Consider the following 19,312-nt stretch of genomic DNA (forward strand, 5'->3'; position numbering starts at 1 on the left):
TGTTTCTTATGTGCAAAATATGCTTCTGGATTGGTCTCTTATATTGAAATATAAAAAATGTTAAGATACGGTTGATAACCGTTAAACTTAATCTTACACTTACCATGGGCACTCCTATTCAGAACCATTCTGAGATAAGATTTTTTTTATTATCATATTTTGTGCGTGCCCGTATATTTGGCATAGTTTTTTTCTAATGTTTTTGTAGGCACAATAACTTATTCCCAGGAGTGTGTTCCCACATGTATATTTTCTGTAATACATCTGAAATACTCTGCAAATATTTATACATAAATGCATATCTACACACACACACACACACACACACACACACACGCACACACACACAGTTCTTTTTTGGTAGTAACCTTAATTTTGTGTCTCTTGATTTCATTAAGCCCTTGGGTTCTTTTTCGTGTAAAAGCACAGAATTAATAAAACTTCCAATTTGCTGGAATCAGAAGAACTAATTCTGGTGTGCATGAAACCAAGACTCAAATTGCTGATGATATTACACTGTATGGTCTGGCATTTTATTACACCAGTTTTAACACCATTTTATACCACAGTTTCAGAGCAGTATCTATACATGAGGGTAGAAAATTAGTATTATTGTCAACTAGGGCTAAAAAACAAGCTTTTCATCCTCAGCAATAAAAGCTGTGATCTTTCATCCATTTTTAATTAGCGTTCAGTATATAGTTTTGATACAATAAGAAGTGTTGCCTTTGTTGAGGGTATAGTGGTAGCAGTCTTTGGCCTGGAGTCTGAGGGAGGGGTCACACCTTGCTGTGAGCTGAGGGTGTTGACCCCCCTGTTTGGACATGATTCACAAAAATAGAAAAAAATGAGGAGCTGGGGAGGAGGGATGCCATGAACAGCTGACATGAGAAGGCACTGCTGAGTTTTTTATATTTGAGGATGGGATGGGTTTGATGATTGCGGAGGGTTTGTCTAAAAAATTCTCCTCCCTAATGTTTGTTTGGAACTTCAGTTATTTATTTGGTACTTATTAATGATTTCAGGCTGAGTCAAGCTATATTCATTGAGGAATTAGTCATATCTAATTAGATAGCTCCGATGGGATAACCCCTTGATAGTGCTTTCAGTTTGGGCAAGGCTAATTACATTTTGTTGACAGGGGACAGGAGCTTCACAAGTTTATTTCTGTGGTGCTTATTGCTGTTGATAAAAACTATTATACTTTGCCTTGGCGTTAACTTCAGCAATTTTTATATTTAACCAAAACATATTTAGGTACAGTAGCATTTAGATGGGGAAGCATATTAATCACTACATTTCAGCCTGGGATGAAAGCTGGTAAAGATGACCACCTATGTAGGTCACCCTCAGTTCTGTGTAGTAGTACATTTATATTTAGTTTAATCAGATCTGTCAATATGTATCATTTCCCAGATGGTTACCCAGAAGCATACATTAATAAAGATAATTATGTCATTTCCTGAGCCCATCTACATTTGTCAATATGATCAAGAAGGAGGACTGTTGCCTTAATAAGATGCAATGTCTATCTAGAAAACTTGTATAATTATGACTACAGAAACAGAGGATCTTGGATAATTATGCCGAGACGCAGTAGAACAGCAATTTTACACATCTGTCATTGGTTTAAGGACTGCATCTATCTTAAGACCACCCAACTTTACCCGATCATCTCTATCAGTACCTATAATGATAATATGTAATTTGTAAGAGTCTTCAAGGCCACACAGTTCTACTTGGTCCCTTTCTTTTAAGTATTTTAGTCAAGTGTGTGACTGCTGTTGTGGTAGAGACATGCAAAAGTTTAACCCAATTTAAATTATTCAGTTCTTCTTCCTCTAAGCAGTGCTCCCGGGTCTTTTAAAAAATAACTAAATAAGTAACAGTACTCTGTGACGTCAAATGCCTTTTTGGTATCTAAAGAGACCACATGAGCATCATGTTGTCAAATCTGTGAATACTGCTCATCACCTATGAGGCTTCCAGCATCAGTATGAAGCCTTACACGGTCTGTCTGATCTGGGACAGTTATTTTTGGCAAAATGGGTTCAAGTCCCTTGGCTAATAATTTAGCTGCCTTAAAGTCCATGTTCACCAAAAAGATGATGCCTTTAACATATTGGGGTCCTGTAAGTTCATTTTCTCTTTTTGTGCTAAGGTGATCAGAGCCAGTTGTGGAGTGTCTTTTATAGATTTATTAGTTGCTGCTTCAGTTGATACAGTATTAATACAGTATTGTGATTTGAAGTGTTGCTTTTGATGAGGGTACAGTAGTAGTGGTCTTTGGCTTGGAGTTAGAAGAAGGGGTTGCAACATGCCATTGGCTGAGGTTGTTGACCACCCCCCTTGTTTGGACATCATACACAGGAACAGAAAAATGAGGAGATGGGATGTAGGAGGGATGCCTTAAACAGCTGACATGAAAAGGAAATGGTGAGTTTTTTATACATGAGGATGGGACAGGCTTGCTAATTGCAGAAGGAATGTCTAAAAATTCCTCCTGAATCCTCCTGAATTCTCATTTGGAACTTCAATTAGATGCACACTAACCACACTCTGTTGTACCTCACCTGATACATGTCAACTCAGAACTGTTCAAAGTTATCAATGGGGTTTTTGATGAATTATCACAGGTGAGCCTTACATGATTTACAGCAGTGTCATCTGCACCATATACTCCCCTAAGTGCATACGAAAGCTCGTTTGAAAATGATAAAAACGTGGAAACGGAGATGATCGTGCTAAGGCTACTTCATTTGATATATTCTGAAAGTTTTTTTTGGTGTCATACATGGATTTTTGTTTCTACTTTGCCGGTTGGCAACATTGAAATCAAGTGTAATTGGCTTTTTTTAGTGTAATTAGTGTAGAGAAACCCTCACTTCCGCTCATTTGAGGCAAGTGAGGGTTTCATGTTCGATGATTAGCTGCCGCGATGTACAGCATCAAACTGCACTGTGTGTCTTTAGCTCAGTTACCTGTCCGCTCATCCAGCAATAACAGACCTGCAGAATTAGTACCCCAACAACGCAACTCTTTACGGGGGCTCTTTTTGAATTCTCACACGGTTTGCATTACAGTACAATAGTGGAGTAATAAAAACGGATATTATACTGAAAAGTGAGCCAGAGGAGACGGATACATCTAGAGACGTGACAGATGTGATAAATGTGTTCAGGTGTAGTTGAATCCAGGTTTATGCGAACGTGATAATCATAGTTAATGCAGGCACCAAGCAAATCTGAAATGATGATGATTTGTATAACTCTGCTGGATACCCATCTGGCCCTCTTCCCTCCCCATCAGCCATGCAGCCAATGATGTAGCTCACATCTGGTTTTGCTGTTTGGCTGGAACCGGATGACCATGTGAATTGACTCCCTGAATACAAGATGCCCTATTAATGAATATTAGAGTTGGTGCGTTGCTTGTACTGTATGAATTATTTCCATTAAAGTATCTAACCATTTTGTCCTCATTTGCAGTTGCATATTAATTGGATGGTGGTTGGTTGCGGTGGGCAAGAAGATACTCCAGCTTTATTGCTCATAAATGCAAATGGGGCTGTGTTTTTACATAATGAGCCTGCCAGAGTGACAGTGCCCCCTGGAGGGAGGCAGAGTTGTCACAGTCACCTGTGATTGAGCTCTGAGCTTGGTTTTCTCTGACTCTTCTTTAGCTGTTTGGGTCCTTTGAATAAGAACCTGTATTGCAGCCATGTCTACTTATCATGTGCCCTGTAGCATCTTTAGAGTTGAACTTACTCCTTCTTACATCATGCTTATAAGTAAGTGAGGGAAGTTGCTGACTAAATACTTTTGCTTGCAACCTTTCCTTGCAAGTTCATATGATTTGATGGTGGAGGTGGATTGAGCCCTGAGGCTCATGCTCTTAGTATTGCTGTTCTGGAGAAAGCAGAACAGAAAAGGCTGTGGCAGATGTTGCTGCGTAAATGCAGACAGGGAGGTACATTTTATTTATTTTTCAGCATGAACTACCGATGACGCGAGTACAGAACTGTGTCACCTCGATATGAGTGCGTTGTGAAAAGAAACTAGGTGTATCGCCTACACCTGCCAAACTCGCATGTTTTGACGAGTATAGCAGATGATTTAAGTTGCTCAACAAGTAACGGGCACTTGTTTACTAGCATAAGATGAAGGAGGAAGTCCTGTGGAGTGTATTTATGGTCCTGCTGTTGTTATTTTGGACAGCTTACGATAGTGACAGCCGATTATATGCGGATGCAGTGTATAGCGCAGGAAGCAACTGCTTGTTTGTTTTCTAGCATGGACCTTTAATGAAATGTGAAGGCCGTGTTACCTAACCAGCAGTATGTGGTATAAAAAAACACATGCGTGCACACACACACACACACACACACACACACAAAAAATTGGGGCTTTGATATCTGCCATGATAGCTATCATTATCATTTGATTTGACATGATAGGTAACTCTGTGCTGTCAGCTGCCACTGCAGTTTGGCTCATGGACGACTCCCTGCCTAGTGCTGAGCTGTTCTCCGATAAACCCACTGCATCATATGCCCAAGGACAACCCAATATCCTCTCCATTAAATTGAAAATTTTTACAAGTGACCTCATTTATGCTTCATTGACTCCTTTGTCTTTTTTGCGTTTCCTCTTTGGTTTTTTAAAATCTTGTCTCTGCAGTCTTCCCAGTCTTTCTCTGATGGTCGGATATTTTGGCACAAATTCTCAGATTGTGTACATCTGCTTCCAAGCAATTTTGAACTGAACGCTCGTTTCCATGATTTTCTTCCCAGGATTTATGTCCTCGCTCCCCATGCTCACGCAGGCAGTAAAACCAAGCAAGAAACAAATAATTGCCTTTGTTTCCTCTGGCTTGTAAAATGAGCTGTGTTTTGAGCGACTCCAAAATCAAAATGACAGCGAGGGATAAACAGGCCTTCCGTGCGATGCGCTCGGGCACCGGGCCGAACCCTCCATCGTGTGCAGGGTTAGCCAGCATACTGTCAGCGCAGATCAGCTTGCTGCGGAAATGCCTCCAGCTCGCCTGAGGTATAGCTGACTGACTCTGGAGGTAGGTCAGGGGGGAAGCACCCGTGTCTGCTGGAGAAAACTGAAGAGGTTGTGTAGGTCCTGTGGTGTAATGATTATGGCACAGAAAAGTCATTATGCACAGGTAGCATGGTAGCTGATGTCAGCTGCTTCTGGAAAAATCCCATGTAAATGGGTTAACTGAATGTGAAAATATATTTTTATTTTGACATGTCCCGGAAACCATTTTTTATAATGGTTATAATATAAAATAAGCAGTATTATATATAACATGTAATAATGTGCTTCCCATTCATTCCTCTGAAGGTTATTGTGGATGACAGTTGTACTGAAGCATTGACCTGTATTTCTTTGATTCCATCTGCTGTCACCACAGAGGACTCCAGTGACACTGTGGTGGTGGCTGATGGAGGACCACTTAGACTCCTCTCCACTGGTGTGGGAATCAGTCTGACAAGCAGTCAGACTGCAATTACCACGCTTTTCAAGCCCGGTATCACTGTATCAGAAAACAGGCCGATTGAAATGTAACTGAGTCTTGTATATGGTTGAGAGGTCCTTTTCATTTTTCCTCCAATTCAGTGTCAGTTATCGCTGATATACCGGCATCCATCTCCTCTGAAGTGCATTTTGTGTGTCTGTGAATGAGCTATGATGTCACGCTCGGCTGGACTGGGCGAGATCGCCGCTGACCAGCAGCCAACGTTTTCCCATCTGTACCTCCCCTTGGGGCGCCTGCCCTCCGGGGCAGAGAGATTCGGTCCCTGTCACGAGAGAGTAAGTTCCTGTGCATCCGAGCTTTGAACTGCTGCCATGACCAAATCGCTGCCAGTTAGACTTTTTACGGAATATTTTTGTACGCAAATGATGAACCCTCCAAAAATAGTCGTATCGAGCTGAAGCTCCGAATTGTTTGGTACGGTTGTAATCAGGGACATGGCAGTGAACGTACCCGAGATGGCTGAGGATGTCTGAGCATTGCTACCGTCTCCTCTTTTGACCAAATTTGCGGTGCATTAAGCTACCATGTGGAAATATGCATGCTAAATGACCTTGCTGCTCATACTCGTTAAAAAGAGTCTGTGTGGACAGCTGTACAGGACCATATGAGGGACATCTTTCCACAAGCTGTAGGGCATAAAAGAAAAAATCAATTGACACAAGATTGAAATTCAAATTGGAAACCCTGGGTTGTGATTTTTAAACTGCTGGCTGCAAAAGGCCAGGAATACATAATGCAATCAGTGAGATTGTGTTTCCAGCCCTGCCTACCATAAATACCCCATTTGAATCTGCACTTTTCACGGCCCTTCTTTGTCAATATGATACTTCAGCTTACTTTCTCTTGAATATAATAATTTGTTTCAATGGCTTGGTGACATTACCATTTTCCTGATTCTGTACAAAATATTATGAGGTTTCAGAATTGATTTTTATGACCATTCGATGGGTTAGACAAAACAATATGTACCTAACTGTTTGTAGGAATTTCACTAGAGTCGATTACATTTTGTTTTAGGCATCTGCTGTATTCAAACCCACTGTTTCTGATGGCATCAGAGATGGTATCTTTTGGTGTTTACTGTAGATAATTATTGATTTTAAGATGTTAAAAACCAGACCTGGCTCCTGCTATCATTGCATTATTGTGTAATGAAATGGTGCCTCTAATGCAAAAATATGGGAAATAAAAGGGTGTTTTTGTATTTTACACATTGTTTAAATCAAACAGTATTTCCTGCCAATTCAGTTCAGCACTCAGCCATTTTCTGCTACCCTCTGCAGTTTTACTGCGGTAAGTAAAAGACTTTCAGGTTGAGTGGCAGAAGTGAATTAAGTATCACCTCGCTCTCACAAGCACCGATTGTCTTGGGTTCTCCTTCCAAAGGAGCCAGCAAAAAAGCAGAGCACAGAACGTGCTGTAATGCCTCAGTGTCTGTGGGTGTTCCAGGGTGCTGGGTTAGTGAGTGTTATCGAGAGAGAGAGAAAGAGAAGGAGAGGGAAAGAAAGAGAGGCATGTGAGAGTGAGAGAAGGGATAGAGAGGAAGAAAGAAAGGGATAGAGGGAGTGAGAGAGTGTTAGAGAGAGCGAGGGTGAGAGGGCGGTAGAGGCAGTGAAAGTGTGATTGTAGAGAAACTTGAGAGTGGGGGGAATAGACACAAAGAGAGAGTGGAATAGAAAGAGATGGGACAGAGAGAGATGGATAGATAGAGGGAGCGAGAGGAGGGAGGAGGAGCTGCAGCAGCTGTGGATGAAGATGGAGGGGTTAAAGGTCAGAGATTAGATGTGGAACGAAGGGACCGTTTGGGAATGTTGCCCACGCCGCTCTCGGGTGAATGCTTGTGATGTTCGCGGGCAGGGTGTTCCTGTCCTGCATGCCTGATCAAGCCGATGAATAATTAACACCAAACTCCCCAGATAGTCAGGTCTGCAGCTGTTAAGCAGAATTACTGTCTGACTGGCAGACTGGGGGGGGCGGGGGGGGGGGGGGGGGGGGGTACTCTAGAACAGGGCAGAGCAGGGCAGGACCAGCAGTGCATTTGAAGAATTATTGATAAAACAGTCATTCATCACTTATAAGCTCTGCCCTGTTTAGGACAACGCAATGCTTTTTACTCTGCTCACAAGAACCAAATTGCTTTGGACGCTTGTGGCACATTGGTGGGAATAGGTTTGTACAGAATGTTTAGTACAGAGAGCGCAGTACCATACATCTAAATGAGAAGGTGTTATGCAATTCCTCAAGAACGGTTGCTTTGTATTTCTTAACTAATGTGGCAGCTAGGTCTTCCTTTTATTTTCCTATGAATGTCTTTTATGAATGTTTTCGTTTTCCTTTTGGAAATGGGAGAGCTATGTGTAAAAAGATGTAGCATGAACCTCATGGTTGATGGAAGTGGTGAAATAGTGCTGTATTTATACCGGACAGCCTTCTACAGATGGAGACAGGAGAGCGTGCGCCCGCTCTAATGATTAGTATCATTTATTTATTCGGGCGATGCTTCTATCTAGAGCGATGCACAAGGCCACTGTGGCAGGATACGTTGCAGTAGGTGCACATCGCAGGAGCAGCGAGCTCAACGTGAGCAGGGGTACAGAATAGTGCTGAATACAGGGAATGAGCATCAGGAAGAAAAAAAAAAAAAACGGCAATGAAATCTGAGCGCGCAATAGTAATCATTTTAGCTTACAAAGAGTGCACAGCACTCTTCTGTGTAAGAACAGTTTGCCTACAGTACATCAGTACATCCACGAGCACACAGCGCTTAGTAATAAATAATAAGAGCAGCGCTGCCCTTTATAATAGACTTCATGTGATGCCAAACGCTGATCCATAGCAGCACAATTACTTCCTCCATTCTAGTGTGAACCTCCATGCGTGGGAGTGATCTCCAAGTGCAGTGTTACTTATGCATACATTACTGGGGGTTTTGGTTTGGTACTAGGCTCAGTATGCACCCAGGTTACGGTGACACCAGAGCAGGTGGCTTTTTAAAATGTGAAATGTCACCATACCTGACCTCACACTTCCCTGAGACCTTCTTTCTGACTTGTCTAATCTGACATAGTTCTTTGTGTCTTCGCAGAACAAAGAGCAAGCAGCTGAACAGAAAGCCCTCTGATATCATGTGGGTGCCCCCTAGGAACTGTTTTTATTTTTTATCTTTTTTCACTAAAGCATATTAGAACGCATCCCTGTTGTCCAGCCTTCAGAAATGAGCCTTGGTTCTTCAAAGGCGCTGAGCGAACATTGCTTTCCTGGACCTCATTCTGTTCACCTTGGCTCAGCCACATAGCATCATTTCTGCTCTCCGGTTTTAGTGCAGTATAATGTGGGAAAGCATGGGCAGCCTTGCCTGTATCAGCAGCATCCAATGAATAATGGAGCTAAAACGCATCCACAGGACAGCTGATGTTTATTAATGCCCTTTCAGAGCCGTGTACTCAGGCAACGATAAGGCCATGTTGTAAACACTCTGCGCGAAAATTCACCGTCGCGTAAAAACCAAGAGCGGCTGTCCCACGAGCGCGCACCCTGCATTCCTGAGAAAGGGGCCGCTGGCTGCAGGGGGGGGGGGGGAGACCGTGAAGGAGTCCGAGCGGCACCGCAGAAATGCAGGGAATGCCCTGGTTAACCAGGCGTGCGCTAAATCACAGTGATGTAACGCGAGGCACAGCGAAAAGCTGCCAGAGCGCCCGATGAACAAGAGGAAATGCAGCAGCTCTGGACGTGCCTCAGAAATCCTCGGAGACACTGGGGGGGGGGACAATAGTATGTTTTTGGAGGGCACTGCAGAATGACCGAGGATCTTCTCTGTGCCGTGTTTGCTTGCAATGATCAGCATATGGTAGAGGAATGCATTGCATAGATGCTGTCATATCTGTATCACGTAATTCCACTACAAACACTGAATGGGTCTTTGAAACATTCATCACTGTTTTGTCAAAGCCTGCTGCCGCTGATGTCTATGAATTCAGTTTGTTTAAATTAAATGATTTTCTCCTGATTCATTAAATGATGAGTGGCCTTCATTCATTGCAGGCTGAATGCCAAAGTTATCTGTTTTATTTAATTCTACGACTAATTATAGGGATAAACTGGAAGACCCATATTTATGTCTCATTGGCAGTGTACTGAGTCTTTGTGTAGGCAGAATATGGTGAGCTAAGCGCAGTCCTCTATGCTCTGCACCGTCCCTGCCTAATGAACTCTGCTCTCAGAATAAATGAATAAATTCTGAATAATTACAAACACATTTGAGTCCTCTTCAAGCGTCCCGCGTCTTTTGAAGGCGCTACCCGTTGGGGACAGAGGGGAAGGGAGGGATGGGGAAAGTGCCGCTAACATCAAAAGACCACAACAAAAGGAGAACGCTGCGACCTGTCTGTCTCTACCCACGGCTGTGTGCGAGATTATAAGGAGAGGGAGAGCGAGAGAGAGAGAGAGAGAGAGAGAGAGAGAGAGAGAGAGAGAGAGAGAGAGAGAGAGAGAGAGAGAGAGAGAGAGAGAGAGAGAGAGAGAGAGAGAGAGAGAGAGAGAGAGAGAGAGAGAGAGAAAGAGCACAGGGAAGGAAAGGGGGAGGGAAAACAAGTGCAGAGGACACAGAGAGAGAGAGCGCGATTGCGGACAGAGAGAGGGAGAGAGCGGGAGAGCATGAGAGCCCTCGTGTGAGCTCGCAGACGGAGAGAGAGAGAGAGAGAGAGACGTTGGGGGACGTGGGGAGGAAACGTGTTTTCTGCACGCCTGATCGAGGAGCGCCCGTGCTTTGGATTTCGAGCGAACGGAGAAGACGACTCCAGCCCCGAGCTGGGCTCCTCCAGTGCTGAATGGGAGAGACGGAGGGGCTTAGAGAGATCTATGCAGCGCCCCGGCCCCTGGCCCAGATCCCCCCCTCGGGCAGAGGATCTCCGCTTGGGCTCCGTCGCCAGGATCGTCGCCGTCTCTCTCTCCGTCGCTGCGGGCCCCCCAGCCGAGCTCTTCGAAGCCACGAGTAAACGGGAGATATGAGCTCCAAACTCTACTCCGACTGGATCCCCTACAGGTACCGTGTCCCGCTCCCCAGAGTCCCCAGAACGCAGGTCCAGCCGAGAGGGGGAAAGTTGGAGTGTTAGAGAGAGCAGTGCCTCTGGGAAGTGAGAGACGCACGCTACTGCAGGGAAAGGCGTGGGTGCAAGTTCAGATGAATCTGTGGGCTCCTCTCATGCTGTGCTGTGTTCAGGAGAAGCCTCTTTGCTGTTCTTGTCTCGCTGCACATGTGGTGGTATGTGAGGTACATCACAAGTTATGTAGTGGTCAATATGCGGACAGAATCGATTCCACATGGAACCGGCAATTGCGGGAAAAACTGCTTTTGAATTCTGTGCTAATCTGTGGTTAATCAAAGCAGAATATATTCAGCTTTTTTTGTTTTATGCATTAGCTTTTCCTATGAATATGTTTGATCCTTTTTTTGACTATTTTTTTTCTTCCGCATAGCTTATGAGCATATTAACACTAAATGCAGTTTGCCTTGATCTTCCCTTGAGGTGAGCATAGAAAATGACTTGCTTTTGGCTCATAAATATTTTTTTTTTCGACCGTTTAATTAACTTTCATTCATAAGGATATGCAACTACTGAGTACTCTTTTTATGGGGGTCAAATTTACCATTTACGGTTTTTACAAGCAGAGAATATAGTATTAGAAGTGATCAATAGGTGTCTTCCCCCGTAATTAAGCTTTTCTTCACAAAGACCGGCATGAGTAGCACTTCTTTGTTTGCTTACATGACCTATGCCATTTTATTCATTCTGTTCATTGTAGATAAAGGAGATGCATTATGTATGAGAGTGCAAGGGTCTCTCTCTCCCTGCTCCAAATGGCCGGTGATATCTGTATTAATCAACACTTCGCCTTTCCTTGAGAGAAAAAAAAAAAAAATGACGCGTGTCTGCTCTCAATGGCATTGTAGCTGCTGCTGCTTCCAGGAGAAGCCCCATTGCCATGGATGCACTGCCTCCGCTCCCATTGGCTGCTGGTTGCCATAAGTTACGGAGCCTGCTTGTCACCTCTGTCACAGTGGGCTTGCGTCAGGAACACTTGCCTCCTAAGCAGGGCTAGCGAGTTCCTGGCCGCCTTCGATCGTTTCCTAAGAACCAACAGCCAGTATTGCGTTAGAGAGTGGGCTGGGAGTCCTGCCGTCAAAAGGTCTTTACGTTTGAATTAAATAGGCTTTTTAAAGACCACCTGATGTATGGATTTTGTTTTTAATTACAGCAGATGACTCAGTCCCCCAAGGCCTCCCCCCTGGGTGACAGCACAAGCGCCTTCCAGTCATAACGTGAAAAATTACTTTTTATGAAGTGTGAGGGCAGACATAGAGAGCGCATGCAAAAGCAATCTCGCTGTTTATGACTCAAAATCAGGGCATCGATCACTGCCTGGTGTTAAACAGTTTCTTTTATGTGTAGCCGTGTTCAGAGCCCATCTGGTACATGTTCTGAAGAATGTCATTATCAGCAAGGGGAGACGCAATCAGCGGAAGCTTAGCCCCACGGTGACGCCGTGAGTGGTGGCCAGGTGGGGGAGGCGGAGGAGCTGATGTTTGTGGGGCGCTTGGGGCAAACACCGTGTGTAGACAGCAGCTCTCTGATGAATGCAGAGACGAGGTGGTTGTGGTAAGACAGCGGTTTGTCACACGCGGTGTAGATAGACGAGGCTCTGTCCCGCAGACCGCCCCCTGGCTTGGCAGCCTGTCACGGATGGCTTCCCGGCGCAATGAGGAGCTGCCCCAGCAGATGGGACCTACCATGAAAAATACACCCCAGTGATGGAGGTGGCCACATCCAGCCATATCTGCCCCTCACATCCGGCCCATCTCATCAATCCTGCGCTGCACCGGGCAGACCCTGGAAACGCTCCAACTGCCGGGAGGTCACGCCGCAGGAAGCACCGCGCTCACCTAACGGTCTTGACTGATTCAGACCTCTCCCCAGCAGACGGGGTCAAACCCTAAGCCTAGCACAACACGATTACGATTTACGGCACGCTTTATGAATGGACTTTGGTGGAATTAGGGTTTGTCAGTAGGCGTCTGCAGACAGAACAGATAGACCGTCATGCTCTCACCTCAGCTCAATAAATTCCTCAGTAAACCCTTCCACTTGCGTCCAGTGGGTATTTATAGCTCAGAGCTCATCATTTGCATTGTGTCTTTTTTCTGCGCTGGTTTTCTTCCGTATTCATACTGTGATTCAAGAGGAAATGGCTTATAGTAAATCTGTTTCTTCTTGGCACATTACGTAATTGAATGTTTATCTTTTCATTGGCTGCAGGCTCACTAAACCCGACACAGAGCAGGATGCTGTGAACATTATCAGCTTGCCAGGAATTTACCTACAGATCTAAAGAACCTTTATCTTTTTATGTGTGTCTTGCTTAGGTGCAAATGAATCGGTACAACAAAGCTGAAAATCTGCCGTCTGCGCATTAGGAGCTTTGCTCAACATGAGGGATTTACACATTATGCTGGGGCTGGTGATGCATTTTTTTTCAAATTAAAAACTTTATATTTGATAGCATAATCTAATTCATTGAAATCTGATAAATGTGCAAGAGTGCCCATGTTTTTCCTTTGAAAAAATGATCAATATTTGCCCTCACTATTATTGCTCCATTTATCACAATGTAATTGTAGCTCAAATTTAATTTGCAAGCCATCCAGAAATCAATGAGTGTTTGAAATTGAAACCTGTCGGAAATGTTAAAAATGAATTTCAAGCTCCATTTACATAGACAATATGTATTAAATAATAATCACAAGGGCAAATATTGATGTGATTTCAGGCAAATGCCATTGGCTGCCTGAAACATAATGGATTTATGAAACGTCCGTGGATTATCTCTTGTGCAAGACATTTGACAAATTTGTGGTCCCTGTGTGTTTTCTGACTAGAAAGTTAATGCATTATTCAAAGGCTGGCAGAGAGTGCAAAGTTGTTTTTGTATCCCTTTGAGGGAATATCAGAATACTGTAAGTCAAAGACATCTTCCTGTACTAGCTCACTGAGGGGAAAAAAGGCACCATTGTGCTGGCCTGCAGTGTAAAAGAGGAATCTCCAAAGCAGGTTTAGTTAGATTTCCATCTTGCAGTGTCAGATTATGTGAAAAACAAGCTCTCTCTCGTGGTGTTATGTATGTGTACGTTATATTTATATTTTCATTTAGCAGACACTTATCCAGAGCAACTTACATTGGTTACAATGTTATTCGTGTATACAGCTGGATACTTACTGAAGCAGCTGTGGGATACCTTGTACCTTGCCCAAAGGTACAGCAGCAGTGCCCCAGCGGGGAATCGAACTGGCAACCTTTAGGTGACAAGTCCTGCTCACTACCACTATGCTACACTGCCACCCCACACATATTGTTTGTGTGTGGGGCTGCAGTCTTTTCTGAGTTTGATCCCATCCCCCAGCCTACTCCTCAGAGTGGCTGTATGAACTGGGGTGCCATTCACCTCTTTGTTCATCTGTAAAGCCTGATCCTCATTATAGCAGCACAGATTATCTGTCATTATCTGCCGATCTGATGGGAATGCACCAGAGACTCAGCAGTTGTGTGTGTGTGTGTGTCTTTGTGAATGTACGGTATGTCTAAGTCTTTTTGTGCGTATGTGTGTTTTTAGAGAGCAAGAGACATTTGTGGAGAGAAGGTGTGTGTCCATTTGTGGAGTGTGTATGTGTGTATGTATGTGTGTGTGAGTGTGAGTATGAGCTCAATAGCCCCATAAATGGATGCTAGATTACAGTTTTTCCTGCCTACCCAAAGACACTGGTGTCTTTGTGTGGTATGAGGGTGTAAACCTAATCATCCATTTTCATTACCATGAAGAAGAAGCATGGGGTGGTCATGGTTTAAAGAATAAAAAAGACTATTGTATGTGAGTGTGTGTATTTTGGGGGGGGGGGGTGGTGGTGGAGATGCAGGACCCTGTGTTTATTCTCGCATGACAAAGACATGTGAGGTACATGTCACACATCACGCCACCCACATTCACACTGAACTGCACTTTTCTTTTGACCTCAGGAACAGATACAGTGTGAGAGTTCAGGTCTCGGCGTACAAACTCATAATCTGTCGCTGACCTGCAATTTTCATATATGAACACGACCTTCCCCCCCCAACACCAATCGGTTGTTTGACGTGTTTGTTGATCCCAAGGGCCGAGGTGTCAGTCACAGAGCGCAACCCTGATCGACCTCCCTCCTCTGCTCCGGCTCGGTGCCGCCGATCCCAATCTGCCAGCCCTCTCCGATGGAGGAACACTCTCATTACCTTTTAATTGGAAAGCTTTTATCTCTAATTGTCACCCTCATTCTAAGCAACACATATTAGAAGGGGGGGGGGGGGGGGGGCAGGGGTAATCAGTAAATGTGCCACAGCCAATTAGGAGCAGAGGGGCAGAGTGCAGAGATAGACACAGAGGACCCCTCTCTCCTGTTAAGTTTGCCCTGTACTACCTGAAGGGTGCAGAGATGACCTCTGCAAATCAACCGCCTTTATTTCAAAACCATCCTCAACAACAACGCTTTGCAGATGTGCCCATTCATTTCTTTTTCACCGGGGGAAAAAAGCGTGATTTCGTAATTCCGTGTCATTTCTGTGTCTGGCGTGCTTTTGTTTGTCTCAGGCCGGTGATTGCTCTAGGGGGAGAGCAGAGGATTTTCTTGCGGTTTTCCATCAGCTCTGGGCTGATTGAAAGTTTGGGCAGAGCGTTGGGGAACTTTTTTAACGCCTGTGCTGGGGTCTATGGCAGTACCCGGAATGACTGTATCTTGATGAGCTTTCAAAGCGGTTTCATGTCTTCTTTATGGCGCTATAAAGCTAAGGTGGCTGGAGGGCACAGGGAAGCCTTTGAAACAGGCTTATTAAAGGCATGCTTCCGCCTTACTGTTACCTGATGTAGGAAACTGGGTCAGGAGATATCAATGCGAGCGTGTTGGATGTATGAGTTCGTTTTCTCTCAGCGATGAATTCCCCAGCGATGACAGCGGGAGAATCTGCATATGTTGACGCTGTCACCTGTCTCCTACAAGCAGAGGACACATAAAATTTGTGTCAACTGTGTCTTTACTCCTATTCTGTGCTATTGTACTTTTGTCTGTTCTGTTATGCTTCTCACCCCACACACAAAAGTGTAACATGAAAGAGGTTAATGCAACTCCAGAATGTGCAGAAGCTTCTCCTATGAGGTAGTAATCAAGCCAGCAGGCTGGTAAGACTTAGGGAATCCCCTGTACTATGCTATACCTTCCAGTTAAGTCTGCCAACGGAAGATGATCCAGCTCTCCCAGTAAAGATAGTGACTGTGCTGTGACTGAAATTCATCTTGAAATGACCTCTCTCTCTGTCTCTATCTCTCTCTCTCTCTCTTTTTCTGTTCAGCGTGCTGGACGATGAGGGCAGCAACCTCCGCCAACAGAAGCTGGACAGACAGGTAGGTTCCTTTACCTGGAACAACGGAACAGACGCAGCCCTGTCCTGAAGTGACCCCTCCTTCCCGCTCCCCATCGGTGATGCAGTCTGGAGTCTGTATGTGGCATAATTAATCACTCAACGTGAAGCACCTCAATTGTTAATAGTTCGAGCAGAGGTAAATGTGACGTAAATGTGAGTGAGGGAGAAGGAGAAAGCGAGAGAGAGAGAGAGAGGCAGCTGGATTTCTTCACAGTACACAGAAGCATTTACTTTTCAACGAAGTAAACCTGCCTGTCCAAACCATAATTAGCTATTAACATTAGTAATTTATTTGGGAAATGGGAGGTAAATATGAATGAGGGAATTTGAGAAAGCAGGAGAGAGGCAGCTGAACTCCTCACAGCGGGCATTCAGTTCAGTTACCTTCAATGAAACAAATCTATCTGTCCAAATTATAATTATTTGTTAAAATTACAAATCTATTTGGGACATTCAGACCTACAGAGCCACCATGGCAAGATACATACATGACATGATGAAATGACAGACTAAACAGGTAAGGATGACTCATGAAAGTGCATCCCCTTAGTGATTTTCAAAAGTTAGTCATTTTGACAAACATCTTAGACCGGGTGGAGCTGTTGCAGCTGATTAGCACTTAGGTGATTTTTCACAGCCATCGCAGGTGGTTCTTTAATTACCGTCATTTGTTGTTTGTAACTTGTTGGTCTTGCGTGGTCGGGAAAAAACTTGCTGTTGAACTTCCCGCAGAGCCTGGAGGCAGTATGCACTTCACAGAGAGAAGATAATCATTTGCAACTGTGTTGACTAAAACGAAAACGAAATCTCACATGAAACGTGCAATACTCAATTAGAGCAGCATCTTATCCTAGCGTGGAATTTGTGATCTGAGAGTCCATTTTAGAATAAAGGTATTACCCACAGCAATGACTGGACCTGGTCGCGTAGTCTAATATTAATCCCTACCATCGCATTCAGTGAAACGGCTCATTTATGTTTCATGTCCCTTTGTTCACCACACCTGTTTGTAGTCCTCTCACTCTGATGTTGACATGGCGCTCGTACAAATACATGCCAGGGGCCAGAATAGACAAGTGTGATGTTTTTTTTTTCCCCGCCCTGCTCCACCACATCCAGGCCTCATTTTGGCTGGCCTCAATGCACCACTTCACAGAAACCCATCAGAGCTGCAGATGAGAAAGCAAAGGCGACGTTGCCGCAGCCAGCACCCTTCATTTAATAAGCAGCGGGGGATCGGGATTGCAACTCCGGCAATCAGCTCTGTGCCTCCAACGGTTAATTACCTCTTAACCTTTGCCGATCTGGTTGCCGAGATTGATGCTCCCCTTCGTTAGCCTGTCAGGCTGTTTGCACCAAATTTGTTTACAGTCTGTGCTGTAACTGATCCAACAAGGGACACTTTCTTCCATTTTTACAGTATATGAGTGCATAGGAGGTTTACTAGTAACCCCGCATTTACTGGCACTGTACTGTATGTAACCATGGCTGTAAGATAGCAGTATCTTTTGAGTGAGCCAACATGTTTTTTAGCTCAGAGTGTGACTCACCGACACATGTAATTTGAGGCGCTGTCATCGAGGGCCTTGCTGTAATAGATGGATTCCTTCTAAGAGGGGATATAAGCAGGTGTTTTTGTTGGACGGGCGATGAGTTCATCACTGACAGAGGCTGGAGGGTACACTCTCACACCATCTCGCGGATTACCCAGCGTGATCCTCCATATCGGGCTGCTGTTACAGCTGGGGGTGGGGGGGGTGGGGGTGGGGATTGATTCTCAGTTGTGGGGTGGGGGGTGGAGGGAGTGTGACTGATCATAGAAAAGTGGGCAAACAGTACGCTTGCTGCATGTCTACATCTGATAAGGCTTGTTAATGTGAGGGGAGGCAGGGACATTGTTTGACTGTCTGAATGGTTATCGTTTAACTGATTTGCATAATAGCACTTCAGTGGCTGGAGCTCAGAGTGTTCCGCTTTACCTCTTTTAACCCCAGTTCTCTTGGGTTCCTTGAGAGTCCCAGGACACACCTGCATCACTAAAGAGGTGGTGTGTTCATTAAACCAACCCGGTGTTTTACTGTTGCCAAGTGCTGCTTTCAGCACGAGCACCAGAGTAATCAGACATTTTGTTCAGTACACTGTGAGTACATTTTAATCATGTAATGGCCAGGAGAACATATATACTGCTGATGGCATGCAGTAGCTAATGCTCACCAAAATATGCCATAAACATCCACAAATGTTTTTCCTTTAAAAGTAAACTCAGCTCTACCGAAGCCTGGTCAGGCAGTAGAGAACAGCAGATTTACAATGCTGTATACAATGAGATATACAATACAATGAGAAATGTCCCTGCTGCGGACATCAGAGCAGCGATACGTGTCACTTTAGGGAGAGAATGGCACAAACAATACTTTCCTGATGGAGGCAAACCCTAATCAGAAACGTGATGGCAAGCAGCTGCGGGAAACGCAACAATCTGCATTCGCTTCAATCCGCAACAATCTGCACTTGCTTATAGTGTGCCAGTACAGATGCCGCTTGTTCTAGCCCGTTGACCATCATCATCATCATCATCTTCATCATCATGCAACAAGCCTGGTACTTGGCTAAAATGAAAAACACTGGTGCCATTTCAGTGACGTCAGAGCTTCTTTTTTTTTTATTGCCGTTTTTTTTTTGGAGAGAACACAGCGTCCCCTGCTCTGACGCCACGGGCGCCAAGAACTTTGCCTAGAAAAGGAGCGTAACGGAAGAGATGACACACGCGCGCACCATGTGACGCCGACCACGGGCCGGCAGCCGCGGCCTCCCCCCCCGCCGCGTGTTAGCACCTCAGTTGTGTGGTGGGTGGAGAGACCGCGCAGATCTGGTGTCGCCTCACCGCTTGTGTCCGCTTCGCTATAGAGCCGAATCTGCAGTCGTTCGCAGCGTTAGCAGGGAGGGGACTGGCAGGAGATGTTTTTTTTTTGTTGTTATGATGAGATGTTCTTGGCTTCACAAGTTGGAACATACTGAGGTGAGAGGATCTCCAAATTAGAGGCGGGTACTTGATTGCTTAGAGGAGCTGAGCTGAGGTTGGCAGATGGTGGGGTTTTTTTTTTTTTCAATGTGACCTGTTTTTCTTCCTGGCTTTATAACGAGATGAACTATATTGGAGTGAGAGGATCTTCAAATTGTGGATAATGTGGTCTGCAGTTCAAATGCCATGACTGAACCGTGAAATACCAGCTTTTTTGCTGGAATGAATTTCTGTCAGTCACTT

At 44.6% G+C, this 19,312-nt stretch overlaps 1 protein-coding gene across 2 annotated transcripts in view; it reads left to right on the forward strand.

The window, feature by feature from the left end:
* LOC118788532 (tubby protein-like) overlaps positions 1-19,312 on the forward strand; it is a 74,475-nt gene that overhangs the window by 34,327 nt on the left and 20,836 nt on the right. The window contains exons 1-2 of one of the 2 annotated variants that reach the window (XM_036544558.1): positions 10,196-10,591; positions 15,976-16,027. In XM_036544558.1, the coding sequence (XP_036400451.1) occupies positions 10,554-10,591; positions 15,976-16,027 (90 nt within the window). In that variant the 5' untranslated portion in view covers positions 10,196-10,553. Of the gene's footprint in view, positions 1-10,195; positions 10,592-15,975; positions 16,028-19,312 lie in introns of those variants that run through there. The other variant, XM_036544557.1, reaches the window with a different exon arrangement.

The sequence above is a fragment of the Megalops cyprinoides genome, chromosome 13, assembly GCF_013368585.1.
Source record: "Megalops cyprinoides isolate fMegCyp1 chromosome 13, fMegCyp1.pri, whole genome shotgun sequence".
In the NCBI taxonomy this organism is placed as follows: Eukaryota; Metazoa; Chordata; class Actinopteri; order Elopiformes; family Megalopidae; genus Megalops; species Megalops cyprinoides.